At 47.9% G+C, this 15,446-nt stretch overlaps 7 protein-coding genes across 7 annotated transcripts; 5 read left to right on the forward strand and 2 right to left on the reverse strand.

The window, feature by feature from the left end:
* Nucleotides 1-5: 5 nt before the first annotated feature.
* Nucleotides 6-4,151, forward strand: EV420DRAFT_1634215 (heme peroxidase; the record flags this gene model as incomplete). The annotated part of the gene is made up of 22 exons (XM_060476290.1): nucleotides 6-83; nucleotides 133-189; nucleotides 244-343; nucleotides 400-938; nucleotides 989-1,139; nucleotides 1,192-1,256; nucleotides 1,307-1,471; nucleotides 1,528-1,607; nucleotides 1,661-1,829; nucleotides 1,880-1,913; nucleotides 1,970-2,013; nucleotides 2,065-2,112; nucleotides 2,164-2,302; nucleotides 2,358-2,701; nucleotides 2,754-2,912; nucleotides 2,965-3,047; nucleotides 3,101-3,525; nucleotides 3,581-3,746; nucleotides 3,800-3,827; nucleotides 3,881-3,954; nucleotides 3,998-4,088; nucleotides 4,140-4,151. 22 exons carry the CDS (start codon nucleotides 6-8, stop codon nucleotides 4,149-4,151), a joined length of 3,051 nt encoding a protein of 1,016 aa, XP_060339589.1.
* Nucleotides 4,152-4,290: 139 nt separating this feature from the next.
* On the forward strand, nucleotides 4,291-5,211 carry EV420DRAFT_67072 (uncharacterized protein). The gene is made up of 5 exons (XM_060483008.1): nucleotides 4,291-4,553; nucleotides 4,611-4,707; nucleotides 4,759-4,803; nucleotides 4,852-4,945; nucleotides 5,004-5,211. Exons 1-5 carry the CDS (start codon nucleotides 4,429-4,431, stop codon nucleotides 5,072-5,074), a joined length of 432 nt encoding a protein of 143 aa, XP_060339590.1. The 5' UTR covers nucleotides 4,291-4,428; the 3' UTR covers nucleotides 5,075-5,211.
* Nucleotides 5,196-6,203, forward strand: EV420DRAFT_1496607 (uncharacterized protein). The gene is made up of 2 exons (XM_060470899.1): nucleotides 5,196-6,036; nucleotides 6,098-6,203. Exons 1-2 carry the CDS (start codon nucleotides 5,278-5,280, stop codon nucleotides 6,161-6,163), a joined length of 825 nt encoding a protein of 274 aa, XP_060339591.1. The 5' UTR covers nucleotides 5,196-5,277; the 3' UTR covers nucleotides 6,164-6,203.
* A 950-nt stretch (nucleotides 6,204-7,153) lies between these two features.
* EV420DRAFT_1661739 (Oxidoreductase, molybdopterin-binding domain-containing protein) lies at nucleotides 7,154-9,656 on the forward strand (the record flags this gene model as incomplete). The annotated part of the gene is made up of 13 exons (XM_060478923.1): nucleotides 7,154-7,194; nucleotides 7,243-7,331; nucleotides 7,382-7,604; nucleotides 7,656-7,778; nucleotides 7,828-7,867; nucleotides 7,923-7,990; nucleotides 8,103-8,216; nucleotides 8,264-8,510; nucleotides 8,561-8,619; nucleotides 8,680-8,802; nucleotides 8,856-8,901; nucleotides 8,952-9,079; nucleotides 9,141-9,656. Coding segments are annotated over 13 exons (1,509 nt in total), but the record flags the coding sequence as incomplete, so codon positions are not given.
* Nucleotides 9,657-9,778: 122 nt separating this feature from the next.
* Nucleotides 9,779-12,195, reverse strand: EV420DRAFT_1496629 (glycoside hydrolase family 5 protein). The gene is made up of 11 exons (XM_060470900.1): nucleotides 11,626-12,195; nucleotides 11,552-11,573; nucleotides 11,384-11,506; nucleotides 11,275-11,330; nucleotides 10,774-11,221; nucleotides 10,665-10,718; nucleotides 10,551-10,610; nucleotides 10,265-10,497; nucleotides 10,161-10,206; nucleotides 10,042-10,111; nucleotides 9,779-9,990 (listed from the first exon to the last, which is right to left on the reverse strand). Exons 1-11 carry the CDS (start codon nucleotides 11,874-11,876, stop codon nucleotides 9,944-9,946), a joined length of 1,410 nt encoding a protein of 469 aa, XP_060339593.1. The 5' UTR covers nucleotides 11,877-12,195; the 3' UTR covers nucleotides 9,779-9,943.
* Nucleotides 12,196-12,806: 611 nt separating this feature from the next.
* EV420DRAFT_1257366 (Isochorismatase-like protein) lies at nucleotides 12,807-13,406 on the forward strand (the record flags this gene model as incomplete). Its single annotated transcript, XM_060466827.1, has 2 exons — nucleotides 12,807-13,155; nucleotides 13,204-13,406. The coding sequence occupies 2 exons, from the start codon at nucleotides 12,807-12,809 to the stop codon at nucleotides 13,404-13,406; spliced, it is 552 nt and encodes a 183-aa protein (XP_060339594.1).
* A 283-nt stretch (nucleotides 13,407-13,689) lies between these two features.
* EV420DRAFT_1616292 (uncharacterized protein) lies at nucleotides 13,690-15,145 on the reverse strand (the record flags this gene model as incomplete). Its single annotated transcript, XM_060475107.1, has 8 exons — nucleotides 13,690-13,979; nucleotides 14,033-14,050; nucleotides 14,103-14,162; nucleotides 14,213-14,475; nucleotides 14,546-14,644; nucleotides 14,704-14,752; nucleotides 14,804-14,891; nucleotides 14,939-15,145. The coding sequence occupies 8 exons, from the start codon at nucleotides 15,143-15,145 to the stop codon at nucleotides 13,690-13,692; spliced, it is 1,074 nt and encodes a 357-aa protein (XP_060339595.1).
* Between the last annotated feature and the right edge of the window lie 301 nt (nucleotides 15,146-15,446).

The raw sequence follows: 15,446 nt of genomic DNA on the forward strand, positions 1-15,446 counted from the left end.
AAACAATGCTGGGCTCTATTGAAGAAGCGATTAGGAAGCTCGAGAGCTATGTCGAGGATCCTTTGGTCAAGCCTTCTGACCTCGTGAGGGTTTTCTTGTTGTCGCCATTGGCTGTATTCACAACCACAATAGAAAGCATATCTCGATGCAGCCGTCCATACCGAGAGTCTCAATGACCGGTATCTTCTGGTATGGCAATGGTTCCACACTGTTTCAATGCTTTGACACCGGTCAATTGTGTAGCTCGAGAAGCTCATCGTGTTGATGTCGCGTCTGAGCGAGTCTGAAGGATCGACACTTCAACACCTTTCGGGGACGATACAGGATTTCCTAATTGATACCTGTGAGGATACCTGGTATTATCGAACACGTTTTCTTGTCCTCATACCAATATTACAGTGTACAAAGACCTGCCTCATCCACCCAGCAGCTATGTTGGCGGCACTGCGACGCACCTTTCAGCACCTACTGAAATTATCGCCAACCCAATTTATGCTGCTCGATCCGCGGATGGTTCCAACTACAACATCCTCTTCCCTGCAATGGGAAAGGCTGGAGTACCCTACGCTCGTTCCGTCCCAGCATTGCGCAGTATCCCCGCTTCCAGCCTTCCAGACCCCGATCTTGTATTCGACACATTATTGCGACGTGATGAATTCAAGGAACATCCCGGCGGCATCTCCAGTTTATTTTTCGCCTTTGCCGACCTCGTGATCCATAGCTGTTTCAACACAGACTCCAATGACTGGAATATCAATAAATCGAGTAGCTATCTCGATCTTAGCATTCTTTATGGATCCTCGGAGGCAGAAGTCGACAAAGTCCGAAGGAAAGACGGGACAGGAAGACTGTGGGATGATGTGTTTGCCGACAGCAGGTTGCTCTTGATGCCGGCGGCCTCCTGCGCCCTTCTGGTTTTGTTATGTCGAAACCATAACGTTTGTTTGCGTTCTTCAAAAAATTGTTTCGCTCTGACACTTGCGTGTAGTATATTGCCGAAAAAATTCTTGCCATTAACGAGCATGGAAAGTACACCCAAACCTTCACAGACGAAGCTAGCCGAATTGCTCAGGACGATGAAATCTTCGCTCGCACCCGTCTTGTCAACTGTGGCTACTTCATGCAAATAATCCTTGGCGGTAAGTCGCTACTGTATGTAAGCATTGTTGAAGCTAATCCGGCGCTCTCTAGATTACGTAGGTGCTATCCTTGGACTAGTTCGGGATGGACATTCCTGGCGTCTGGATCCTCTCAAGGTACAGAAACTTGCATCAACTTTAGCTTGATCTCCATTGAGCGTGTACAGGAAATTCGCCGATCCGACCATACTTTCTCGCCGCGAGGAGAAGGCAATGTTGTATCGGTTGAATTCAACCTTCTCTACCGATGGCACGCTACTCTCTCTCAGAATGACACCCAATGGTTACAGAACACATTCCGTCAGTTGTTCAAGAGTCAAGGGACGGCAGAGGTGACGTTATTTACCTTCACCTGACTGACGGTTTTAGTTAATGTCTACTTTGGCAGGTTACTACCCAGGAGTTCCATGCGATAGTCGGGCAGGCTTTGAAGCCCCCTGCGGACATCAGACAATGGACATTCCATGAGTAACCGTCCATCTCTCGGTGAACGATTCTTTAAAACCTGACATTTGTCCTAGTCTCAAACGGGGGAACGATGGGCGATTCAAGGACGAAGATCTTGCTAAGCTTCTTCAGGATGCAACATCGAACCGTGCCGGTGCCTTCAAAGCCCGCGGTATTCCCGAAGCGTTGAGAGTAGTCGAGGTACTAGGAATTAACCAAGCGCGTAGCTGGGGAACCTGTTCGGTGAATAGAGCTTCCTCTGATGTTGTCGATTCTGTCTAATTTGTCCCCAGCTGAATGAATTCAGGAAGTTCATAGGACTCAAACGTGAGAGCGACCTTGGATTGTAAGACTTCAAAGGAATACTGACTGATATCCTCTAGCATACACCAGCTTTACGGAATGGAACCCTGATAAAGATATTGCTGTACGTATCGCATTCAGTCACAGCCGCCAGAAGGCATTGATGTGTTTCTAGGATGCAGCTGCATCTCTATACGGAGATATCGAAAACCTCGAGCTACACGTGCGTCTCACTGCAGGCTTCTATTTGATTCAAGCTTAACGCCAGATTCAGGTCGGTCTTCAAGCAGAGCAAACTAAAGAACCAGGGCCAGGCGCCGGATTGTGCCCTGGATACACAATCTCGCGAGCCATCCTTGCAGATGCGGTATGTCTCACTCGTGGTGACCGTTTCCTGACCGTCGACTTCACCCGTGGGTCACTTTCGCTTATATCTACTCTGCTTACAAACTAACGCATACCTCTTAGCATTCAACCTCACTGCATTCGGCTACCAAGACTGCCAATTCGATAAGGAAGACGGTTCTTATGGCGGTCTTCTCACCAAACTCCTCTTCCGCACCTTACCTAACCATTATACACCTCGTTCTGTTTATGCACACTTTCCCTTCCTGGACCCGACGTACATGAAGGGGACCAAAAGTATTGCGCCTCAGGTCCTAGCAAAGTATGACTGGAACCGTCCTGCAACGACGGTGACGGTAGCAGTGAATGCTTATGATGACGTAAAGACGGTTCTCGGGATCCCGAACTTTGAAAGTGAGAAGCGCTTGCAGGAGTTGATGATCGGGCATGCACCGAACAGATCTTTGGTGTGCAACTTCACTTCCTACTACCGTCGAACCTATCTCATTATACATCCAGATCTCAAAATATATCACTGCAGATGGATGGACGTCATACTTCGCATTGACCACCGAGAATCTCATTAAAAAGAAGAGCTTCGGTCAAAAGCAAAAGAACATCGACATTGTGCGAGATGTGATCAATGTTCTTCCAATCAAGTGGATCTGCCAAGAAATTGTTCGTGTCCTTCAGTTTCCTCTGGTTTGAATGTCGACTGACTCGAGAATAGGCGGGCTTGCCACTCGCGTCTACTAGCTCTGAGGACACCTTCACCGCGTCACAGTACTACGATATGTTTGCTACCGTTGCCCAGTGAGTATTTCTGTATTTCTGCCCCCTGATTTATCTCATCCGCTACGATTTAGATACCTCTACGTCAACTTTGATCCTTCGAACGACTGGCACCTTCGTGAAAGTTCAGCGACTACTTACAAACGCTTCTTCGACAAGGTTAAAGACAACCTCCACGCATTTTCTTCATGGTTCGCGTCTTCCTCTCGCACTGGACCTGACCCCGAAAACCGCTCTAAGACCTTCCTAAAAAACGTGTACAAAGCTGAGCACAACCGCACAGACGGCACCCCTGGACACAGCGCGTCCGCTCTAGCTGCCTCCCTATTCTGCGAGCTCGTGCCTACAGCGGCCCACTTTTCTCAGGCAATCGCACATGTGGTTAACTACTACCTTGACGTGGACAGACAGCTACAAAAAGAAGATTTAGTCAAAAATGCTGCGCTGAAGAACAAAGTTGGAGATGCCAAGGTCATGCAATATGTCCGCGAAGCACTGGGTAAGTTTCAAGCCCTTCATTTTTACAACGGTCATAGCTGAACTCGATTTCTTAGGCGCTGACCCACCGTTGGCCCTGACAAGCCGCCTCACGCAACGCAACCTGCTGCTCAGTAGCAATGCCAGCGTCAACTCCGGCACCAAGGTGTATGCGAGCATCATTGACGCGAACAAAACTCGAACAGCTGGTGCTCATCCTGTTCTGGGACTTGCGGACTATGGGTGAGTTGTATCATCAGCGACCTCACGCGCCTGCTGAATATCCGTCTCTACAGCCTTCTTTCAGCACCATTCTTTGATGCAGTACGTTGCACTCAACCGCCTGTTAGAATCCGTCTAATAATGCATGTCTTCAGGTGGCGCCAAGAATCCTGTATGAGATTCTTTCGCTTCCCGGCATTACTCTTAAGAAGGGATTCAAACGGCATGTGTTCATGCTCTGCGCCATTTATTGTTTCTTACGTTCCTATTAGATTCACCGAAATACACCAAGGTTGCACAACTCAGATGTATTTGAGTGAGGATGGTAAGGTCATTCCTTGGCCGGATTCTTTGACTGTCCAGGTTCGTGTCATTGTTTTTTTTTACCCTCAACTTCCCTCACAATTTCTTCAGTTTTCTGCTTAAATCACATGTCGGAACTGGAAGGACTTAGTAGTCTCCTCCAAATTATTGGAGGAAAGTAAAGCTAGTAGTTACTAAAGTGGAAATAGTCGTTGTATGTAATTTGAATTTCTTGTACGATTATCGTGAATCATGCGTCATTGTGTGGATGTGCGTGCAAGAGCCTCTCGTTTCCTGATCATGGTGATCAAATAACATGTGATAAAAGGGCTTCTGGCCCTAGAATTCTCAAGCTTACCCATTTCTTGGGGTTAGAGTGGTTCTCGACTACTTCCACGATATGCTTGCCTCTCAGCACCAGATTCGACAGCTGAGGCTGGTGATACCTGGAGTTCTTATCACCTATTTCTTTGGAACGTGGAAGGAAATTTGGGAAATCCAGCAGCAAGAGCAGACTTGGGGCAGGCGCGTGAAGTTCACGGTGAGGTAATTAATGTTTTAATGCTGACGACGAGTCTCTAGGACGGCGGCTTTGAGTAGCCTCTTCCTGGGCCTCACGACTATCGGACTATTCCTCTATGTTATGTTGACTCCCTGGCGGAAGGGAGAAGAGCCAAACGTGCGTGGCCGCTGCGTCGAGGACGTTTCCTTTGGCTGACGGAGCTCCTAGTTTCGCTCTTGGAGGGAATCGGGACTTCTGTCAACCGTAATACCTGTATGTGACAGCTTGCACTGTGTTGGGCGCTCATTCAGCCATCCCTAGCTGTTGACATCCTCAATTGTTGGAGGCTGGTTACTCCTAGTAGTGACCCTGGGAGAATGGTCAGGTCTAGGATACCTGAAAGCTATTGTTGCTGGTGCGTATGGTTTCATTTTATGCTGTCCTATGAATTTAATGTTCTTGGTCTTTTGTAGCTTCCGGCGTTTATATGCTTACTTTTGGAGTTCTTGGACTGATACCGGCGCCAAAGGTCCCGAGAAAATGAAAGCGGCGGTGTAGCATATTTGTAGAGATTAATGGACAGCCTACAAGAATGTACTGTATACCTTGTATGTGGATTATTGTTGGAGAGACGCAAATCTAGACAGCGGCACAGCATCAGCCATCCGTAAGCCGGGAGTCAGTATAACCGACCGCTCACCTTCTCACCGCCATCGTCAACCCTATCCTCTTGGTTCTTCTTCTGATATGTACAATGGCTATGGCACATCTGGCCCAGAAATCACTAACAATCCATTCGTAACCGATCCCACCAACTCAGAGCGTCGCTTTCCCGATATTTCAGGCGCAGACCCTTCCAACGGCCAGTTCACATCGTGGCTTCAGCCCGGTGTAAGCTCGTCATATCAGCAGCAGCAACCGACGGGCTTCCAGCAGCAGTCGCCGCAATATAATTCGGGATACAGTTCACCAGGAGGATATCTAAGCCCCGTCAGCCCTCAGCAAACCTCTGGTTTTGGTCAGCTATGGATGGGCCAGCCTGTGGCATCAGGCCCCCAAGGAAGCAGCTACGGATATTTGCAAGGACAAACGGCTCAATCACAACCGCAGGCATACAATCCAGCACAACAACAGCTCCAGAACAACCCCGGTTATATAGCACAGTTTGATCCTTATTCATCTCTCGGTCAAGGATGGGATGGCTCTACGACGAATCCCACTCCCACTCAGCAGCAGCAGCAGCCACCAACGCCGATAACGTCCAAATCACCTACAGGCTTTTCACACCCGCGGGAATACCTGCGGACGCACAAGGCTGAACTCGAGTCGTGGGACACATATGCCTGGAAGCAGTTGCTGGGCACGTTCGATGCAGTCAAGGATGCATGGGAGGCAAGGAAGAAGGAGCTGCAGGACAATATCGGACAGCTTCAGGTGCAGATGCAATATGGAGGCGGTGGATATCACCCTGCGCAGATACAGCAGGAAATTATGCGTCTTCAAGGGGTGAGTACAGTACATCTTCATTTATGTCTGTATATCAATGAATGACACATAACGACCACAGTTGGTAAAGGAAGCCGATTTTAACTTTGGTACGGTTCTAGTTCATTTTTCACTTCCCGCTGACTGACGTCGAATTGTATCACAGATTCCGTGGCCGCATCCTCGTTCCAGATGCACGAGGTGTTTCAGAATTATCGCCAGTCGGGTGACATGGCTAGTAAACGTCGTGTTCGGGAGGCTTGCAATGCGGCGCTCACATCTCTTCCGGATTGGCCGCCTCAGATATACTGATAGTGATACTGTGTGTCAGTCTTGCTGTAATATTAAGGCTTGTCATTCAGTTTTGTATATTGTACCCCACACCGTTCATTCCTCTCTACTACAATCCAGTGAAGGATCTTTGTAATATGCATACAATAATTGGATACGAGCAACAGGTGTTCTGCTTCTCTTCCGACCGGGGACTGGTAATCGACGAGGTTCTAGTGATGGACGCAAGAATTATGTATGACATGGGGAAAAAATAGGTGAACCTACTGCAGACAGATGATCACCTGCCTACAGTAAGAAGCCGTTTGATGATATCTATATCAGTTCTCAACCAATCACCGCAAACCTCCTGCTTTCTGTGTCTTGGTATCCTACTCCGAGTTCTACATTGACATTGCCTGCCTTACTTCTCAGTTATATTATCGGGCGTCGTGTGAACACCCTGGCTATCCTTGACCATGACATACTTCTTGGCTCTTATTGGCACCGATGGACATATGCGATTTCGCAGTGCTTTCATGGTACATATTCTCATTTTACATGTCTTTCGTGTCCTTTATTCACTATTTGTCAATGGTTTGGTTGAAAGTCCAAAGCTTATGGTGGCTTCAAAGGGCACTCGTTCAATGTCCACAGGATGCGAAGTATCAGATGCCGAAACGTTCAATGATTGTGGAGACGAAAAGTCCCGCTGTCCCAACGTTCTGGAGATATATATACTACCGAAGTAGTAAAGATCTCCGTCCTTTCCCATCTCGCCATGAGTACAAGCTCTACCCATTCAGAAGCTAACGGTTCACTCTTGAGTCCATCGCAGCTATCGTTCAGCAGCTCCAAGGTTTTCGATGTCAGTAGACTCTTCCCCGAGGAAAAACTTGGATGGAGGGGGTTTGTCTTTACACGACCATCAGATACGGTATGTTGATGTCATACCAGATATGTCGAGTGGGAGAAGTACCCCAACCGCAAAGCGGTCGCGTCGCACATACTTCAAGCTCATCAGTCCGAATTCACGCCGATTCCAGGTTTTTACGTCGATGCCACTGCTGAACCGTAGAACTGACATCCTTTATAGAATTTCAGTTTGTTCCCCTTCCCAAGACTAATCCCATCTTAATCGGACATCGCTGGAAGGAGTATCACGAACTCTTAGGTTTGAAGGGTATCGTAGACTTTAGCTGGGAGACGGTGCTCAAGGAGAAGCCTGACCTTATCCATCTATTGGATTTTCCGTACAACGGAGAGACTCGACGCGATCAACTGTTATCCGGAAAGATTACCGATAACAAGTGGCATTTGTGAGTGCTTTGGTCTTCGCGATCTTCCTCCAAATATAACGTATGGACCAGCATTCGAAACCATGGCGGCATTCCTGATATCGACGAAGACGCGTTCGAGTTGGAGATCGGTGGGCTCGTCAACAAACCCGTCAAACTAACCATGAAAGATATCAAGGATCCATCCAAATTTCCGTGAGTATGCGATCTTATAAATGTCCCTTCCTTCTGATCCGTCGTTCAGACAGACCGAAGTGACTGTAACACTGCAATGCAGTGGAACGGTAATCATACTTTAATTCATTTTTACCTTCGACAGAGTCTAACGTCGAATTCTAGCGCCGAATTGAACAAATTAATCAGTATCCGGGAGATGGAGACGAGCTCATTAACGCACCGTGGGGTAAGTTTCTGACTTTCTAGTTTGCTGTGTCTCTAACGACTTCTGGTATAGGTGAGGGTGCCATGTTAGTTTCCTATTCCACCCGTGCAGTCGCACTTTCTGACTGTTTTCCTTAGCGGGACTGCTGTATATCGCGGTGTGCCATTGAAGAAAGTTTTGAAAAAGGCCTGTGGTGGTGTCCTGCCCGAGTGTCAACACCTCGAATTTATCGGTGCTGATACATATTTCAAGTAGGTGCATCCCTTCTTATGATTGCATTACGTTCACCTTCCGATAGGAAGAACAATGTATTCAACTACGCAGTCTCTGTTCCTTGGAGAAAGGTCCGACAAAATGAGGAAGTGCTCTTAGCTTGGGAGATGAACGGCGAGCCGTTACCCAAGTCTCATGGTTACCCGCTTCGCCTTGTCGTCACTGGTTATATCGGCGCTAGGAGTTGCAAGTGGGTGTACAGGATCAACGCTCTCACCGAGTCTAGCATGGGCCCAGTTCAGAGGCAAGAGTATCTGTATTACACTTCACAGGTATGGATTCTGCTCTACTTCCTTGGGTGGATGCTAAATCATCTTGGTAGATTGGAAAACAGAACGCGAAATATTCAAATGGATTCTCCATCCAGCAGATGCCCGTGTCGTATGTGGATCTTGCTCAGAGTAGGACAGTAGTATGCTTAATCTAACCTTCGCATTACAGGAGCGCCATTATCACTCCGCAAGACAAGGAGGTCATCGTTCATGATGGCTCGATAACTTTACGAGGCTGGGCGTATAGTGGAGGAGGAAACTGGGTCGAAAGAGTCGAGGTCTCTCCTGATGGGTCAGGCTTTTTTTACGGGTATTGTGTTGGACCTAACGTCTTCTCACTGCTAGCGGAAGCGTCTGGTATGCCGTCGACCCTGATGACATGACCGAGAAGGTACGTTACTTCGTGAAGCAGTGGAATATCTCTCCTGATACGGTTCCCAGCACTACCACACCTGGCGCTTATGGAAGATCGATATCCCCGTTGAAGCCGAAGGGTGGCTTGAGTTCTGTGTCAGGACTTGGGACTCTTCCAATAACACAGAGCCGACTTTTGTTCGTTCCGCGTGGAAGTAGGCCATTCCAGTGTCCACTTGAGAAGGGCTACTGAATTTACTGATGAACAATTCACAGCTGGGATCTTCATGTTACGTCCTCGTGCCATCGCATCAAGCTGTACAGCGTTAACAAGAAACGCCCGGCTACGATGAAGAGGATAAAGGAGCTCGAAGAAAGAGGCGAAGGGATCATTCCGCTAACTAAGCCTGTCGAGTTCTCGCTAGAAGACGAAGGGGAGTACCTTGCAGCTTGTAGGAAGTATCCGCGGGAGCCTTTGAGTTGAACAACTGGTCGAGTTACGTTTTAGTCCAATGTTGCACGCTACATCCCTGGGGGGCGTTGTAGTTGTACCCTGTACTTTCGAAGTGAAAATCGTTGTTTCCGATGCAAATCAGCGGACCGAACAACGTAAAGCAAGGACAAAAAAATTGATAGACTCAAGACTGACACAAAGATTGACTTGGACGCAAAATAAAATAAATATTGAGATCCGTAGATCTACCACTCCGGGAAAGCGTGTCATCCTTGTGCAGGGGCCATGCTAATCTTCTCTGTATCGTTCCAATTTTTTCGTATGTCACCCCGAAGGGGACAATCTGTAATGCAGATGATGTAAGGTCACTCTAATAGTTTTGTATTTCTGTTGACTGACTGGAGCACAGCCACCGGCCTCTCCTGGACCTTGAACGTTAAACTTTTTTTCGAGTCACCTTGATGCCATCGTTCAATAATATGGATAATTTATGATGTACAACAATATATCATGTGCAATATCAAAGCCATCGAATAATGTCTGGTTGGATAGTCTGCTCTAAAAAGCTCGGAAAGGAGCAAAGCCGGCGAATTATAATCTATGTATCGTCCGTCATGATATGCTTCTATGAACATATGTTTGGATATAATCTATCTGTAGGATCTGTAGGAACTGAAGGGAATGTTAGAGACGAACTTGCTAGGAGACAGTTCTAGGACTTACTCCATCCACCTTCGAGCCCTTTCTGATAGCTCCATTCATCAGCGTTCTCGGCCTTCCACGTCCAGAAAACCTGCGAAGATGACTGAGCAAACACTGAACAAGCCAAAGAACCGACTCACCCATCCTTGTACAGCTTCTCCAACCTCGACTTGTACCTCCCAATATCTAATCATGCACGTAAGTTTCCCATATGACGAAAGGAAATGTGCAAAAGACATCTCACTTCCTCAAAAACGTCTTGTAATCATCCGAAAAGTTGCTCGAACTTCCCGTCCACCCATTGCAAGACCCAAGGTACTGGGAGTTTGCAGTGATCGTGCCGTCCCACCGTGCACCAACACCCCTCCCATTTAACCACTGAGCGCAGTCTGTGGGCGCGTTCGACCATTCACCCAACACTGTCCATAGGTTGGAACGGGCAAACGAAGTGAGATCGGGGATGTGAGTACATGCGAACTGCAGAATATGTTAATACAAAAACAAAATAACAAAGATAAAAGCAAGCGTACGGATACGTGTTCGTCAAGAGATCGTGAAAGTTCAGCGTCACTAAATATCTGATACTCGTGCTAGAGGTTCTAATGAGCACAGAATTTAGACTCTTGCAATAAAGTAAAGCTCACATAATCCATCATCACGCCGGTACCATTCGGTGCGGTAAGGAAATCCGTCCACGCCTGCAAAATGTCAGAATGTTTAAATGGAGATATATATGCCTCGTTCCAAACTCACGTCTACAGTGAGGAACGCGTCGCCAATCATGATTTTCATGCCACTGGGTGCCACCTCTCTTACGGCATCGTAGCCGTCTTGGAAGAATTGCCTGATGACTGCAGCCCAAGCGCTAGACGTGAACCCTGCTGCTTCGTTTAGCAGTTCAAGTACATCGATCATCCCACCAATGTGCTGGGCGATGTATTTCACCGTGTCGACGGTGCGAGCGACGTCTGTGGCGTTGGATCCCCATTGTGGGTTGGACGTGCGCTGTCCGGAGTTGTCGTAGCCATTCTGCGACCCTGGGGCACCGTGAAGATCCAGGATGACATGAACGTCGTGAGCCTTTGCCCAGTTGAGTGCGCGTAAGAGGTATTGCCATGCACCGGGGACATAAGGCGAGACGGATGTGCCGCTGTTAGTGTCCGAGGACGTCATGGGGACTGACCAGTAGCCTAATGGAATACTTTGACAGAACTGTTGAGGGTATGGCATGTCATGAGACAGCTTGCCACGTACCGAACATGGTTTAGCCCAGCAGCGTTGATGGCTGCGAAGTCATCTTCGGTTATCCACTGAGGATCAGTAGGTAAGTCACGGAGGACGCAGTTAATTTCAAGACGCGTACCGTGTCCCAATGTTCCTTCAGGACAGCAAGGGCCTGGTCATAGTCTTGCATGCTCCCAAAGGTGTATTCATCGATAATATCATCGTTGTTCGTGTTCTGGAATATGCTGGGAGTTATCCACGGCTAGGACAGATCAGTACCTGTAAGGATTCTCTAATGTGTACTTACCTCCAAAACAAACCATCCACCTCTTTATCAGCTTCAGCAAATTATTCTGATCCGTAAAGGCCGGTGACACTCACAGATTTACCCCGCGTATAGTTTCGTTCCCATAGTCAAACGGAGTTGCCGATGGCGTGGACGTTGGCCCGGACTGCGTCGCTGCTGCTGTTGGTCGGGAGGACGTCGAGGCACCGCTGCTGGGGGGTGTGACGTTCACTCCAGTTGATACCGTCGATGATTGTTTGTATTGAAGACGGCATTGCTCCGCGCAGGCCAGATCGGTACCCAGGAAGAACGCGAAAGCCCAAGGATACCATGGCACTGTTTTCATGACGAAACTAAACAAACGCGATTGTTGTCGTCAGACCGAGGGGGGGAGCCGGTTCAAGGGCAGATGACACGACGAAGCATATGTGCATCCTACACGAGGCGAAGAGCAGATCAGGCGAACTAAAGAAGCAATGCCGGAACGATTTGGCCGTTGAACATGTTGGCTTCAAATGTCCTTTTTTTACAGCGCTTCCGGAAAATAATGGGAATGGCAGAAAATGGCGTCATCAGTTACATCGACCGATTATTCTGATAAATTTACTCAGTTTGGTCATAACCCTTCGACACATTTGGCGACGTCTCTTCTTCTTGGATGGCTCAGGGGCTAACGCGAACGGTTCAACGATGTATATGTATTTACAAAGTGGTTTCACATGGCAAACATGACGACGTCATTTCTGGCGATTCTCATTATTTTCCGGAAGCGCTGTAATAATACCAAAATACATACGCTGGTTGGTTGATCGGAACACTGCGAATTCCTGGAGCCATGGGTCGAATCGGAGATGAATGGTCACTTGCTGACGTCGATTCGGAAGACTTTCTCCCGCCGGCCTACTACCAGATAAGCGCTGGATATGCTAGGATATACTTAGGGTAGATAGTTAATTCTTCTGACACTTGGGGCACATCTATGTTTCAAAGGAGAACATTTTCTGCTGCATCAATAGACATGGCTAAGCGCTGCATCGACCGTAACTAGTAGGTTGAAGAAAGAGTTAGCATGGCCCAGACTCTGATCGATAACAATCACGGAACATTAGGCACGAGCAGCTACTACTTTGAATCTTATTTCTACCAACAGTGGCGAGTATGTGATCGGGGCCCTGTGACTGCTTCTTGACTGCCTCGTGCTAGACCAGAAACGCTGTAAAGGTCTAGCTTCCATTCACATCCTCCAGGACCTCCTTCTACGATGCCCAGCAATCCAATGCGTGTTCTCCTCCTCCTAGACGTTCAAGTCGCTCTCCTTGCTGATCCGCCAGCAGGTGTCCCTTCGTCGATATCCATCCGCAGAAATATCGAACAAATATTGAATTCAGCTCGTACCGCACATCCGCCACCGATGATAATTCACGTTCGAAATACGGGAGATGCAGGAGACGCTGATGAACCAAATACTCCGGGCTGGGAGCTCCTGTACGCGCCGCTTCCACAGGAGCACGTTATTGATAAGTTGAAGAACAACGCTTTCACCGGCACAGAGTTGGGTGACCTTATCCATCCGCATGCCGAGATAGTGATCATAGGTTTACTTTCGGATTTCGCACTCAAATCGAGTGAGTCTACTTGGCCTTTGCCTCTGGTTAAGCCCTGAATCGGCGTAGCTTGTAGCGCTGCTGTGGCTCGTGGCAACGAGGTGCTGTTGATACGGGGTGCCCACGGGACGTATGACCGTCTAGAGGTACTATATGGGGGAGGAATGACGCCAGCAGCTGCCATTGAGGCAGCGGTCGAGGTCGAATTGGAAGACGCTGGTGCACATATCCTGGATATGAAAGATCTTCAGGGCATCTTCAACAATCGGTAGAGCACGTCCTTCTTGTCATCTAGAATTCATAGTTTACTAGGAGATCAGTGTTCGTTGCACAAAAAGACGCGAAGTTGTGGTCCAAAAATATGATCGATCCAACACAGCCACACAGAAGTCAGATTCGTTTATCAGATGTCGTAAATTGCGAGCATGTAGGTATTCAAGTAACTATGTAACTATTACCGATTCATTCATAGCCTCGACTGAGGTGCAGACGACACTTTGACAACTCTGCAAAACGAAACATCAGCTAGCGATGGTAATGTATGAGGCAATCAACTTACAATTTCCCGTTATTTTGCCCGCTGAAAAGCATGGGTAGGGCGGCAGGTGCGCGCTCCAGTCCTTCAATAACGTGGAATTTCCGCTTCAACGATCCATCGCCAAGTCCTTTTGAGATCTCGGTAACAGCTTCATCAAACATTGAATCATAATCAAAACTGATAAATCGATAGTCAGCATGTAGAAGGGAAGGAAAGAAGGGCAAGAGCGCTTGCACTATGAAGCCCTGCATCGTTGCGCGCTGCGAAATGAGGGTCAGATAGTTTTTCAATCCTTTTGGACGTTCGTCTACGCAGACAGTTAGTACACCAGTAAGTACATTGAAAGCCTGTGTTACTCACTATATGCTGAAATAGCACCTATAAATGTTCCAATTAGTACAGCCGGGGATAGTAAAAAAGACCAACTTACCACAGAGGGCTATGCGCGCGCCTTTGTTCAACCTTGTCAAGACCAGATCCAACATTTCGCCTATGACCCTGTTGAATGTACCCTAATAACTTCTGTGTATGTCGACTCACCGCCAACATTGTCAAAGTAGGCATCAACATATCCTAGCTTCTTGAAATCTCGAGCAAACGTCGGGCTTTTGTAGTTCAGTGTTTCGTCGACACCAACTTCATTCTTTAACCAGTTGCATTTCTCATCCGTTCCGGCTATGGCAATCACTTTTGCTCCTGCACGTTTACCGAGTTGACAAACTAGTGACCCGACAGCACCTGCAGCTCCAGACACCACCAGAGTTTCGCCCTTTTTGATCTTGCAAACTTCTTTGAGGCCCTGGCTTCAAATTGAGTATCATGATGGGTTGTGCTCTGAGAAAATCCTCACAATATACGCGGTTATGCCTGAACTCGGGCATTAAGAAGAAGCTAGAGTGATTGGATAACTCTGACGCACCTGGTAGTCCAAGAGAGTTGAGAAAGTCAAGTGGTTCTGCGCCTGGTGGGACTCTGAACGGGTCCGATTCAGCGATCCGCCGACAATTTGAAGTAATAAACACCAGACACACGTAATTTTCTTCAGCTTCTTGTCTTCCATGACCGCGTATTCCGTCCATCCTGTCCTTGTTCGTCGGTAGGACATCATCAAATATTAGCGAAATCACGTACCGAATCCTCCATAAACGATATCACCGATCCTGAACTGGCTTCCTTCGCCTTTCTTTATCACCACACCGAGTCCGACACCACGCATGGTCTATGACACGTCCGTCAGCTGTCCGAATAGATTCGGTGACAACGAACCTCTCCGATTTGTACTGGGGGCATATAACTGCGGACGTCATTGAGGTATCCTCTCATAGCTGGGTCCAAGGAGAGCCATGTTACTTGGACGAGGACCTGTCCTTGCTTGGGTTCGTAGTCCTTTAGGTGACACTTTTCAGAACGGAAAGTGGTTTCGCCGATGTAACCTTTGGGCCGTTCGTTGAGTACGATGCTCTTGAAAGACATGTTGTGGTTGTGGAAGGATGGAATGTGAACCGTATGTGGTACATATGCACCATTTGGACAACCGGTAAAGCAAAGCACGGTGATCAATCAGGTGCATTCGGCTATCGGAAAAGACCGACACCCGAGTACGTAGTTTAGTAAATAGTCACATTATCGTACACTCCTTCAGGTTGAACTTTTTTTCTACATACTTATAAGATAGGGCCCTGAGCAACGGAAAAAATTCTGCGCTTAATTCAATGTTGCACACATCGACTATCAGAGGAAGCGAGGCAGCTGCAGGAGGTGGCGGGGTGCGGCG

Source organism: Desarmillaria tabescens, assembly GCF_030435595.1.
Source record: "Desarmillaria tabescens strain CCBAS 213 chromosome Unknown EV420scaffold_1, whole genome shotgun sequence".
In the NCBI taxonomy this organism is placed as follows: domain Eukaryota; kingdom Fungi; phylum Basidiomycota; class Agaricomycetes; order Agaricales; family Physalacriaceae; genus Desarmillaria; species Desarmillaria tabescens.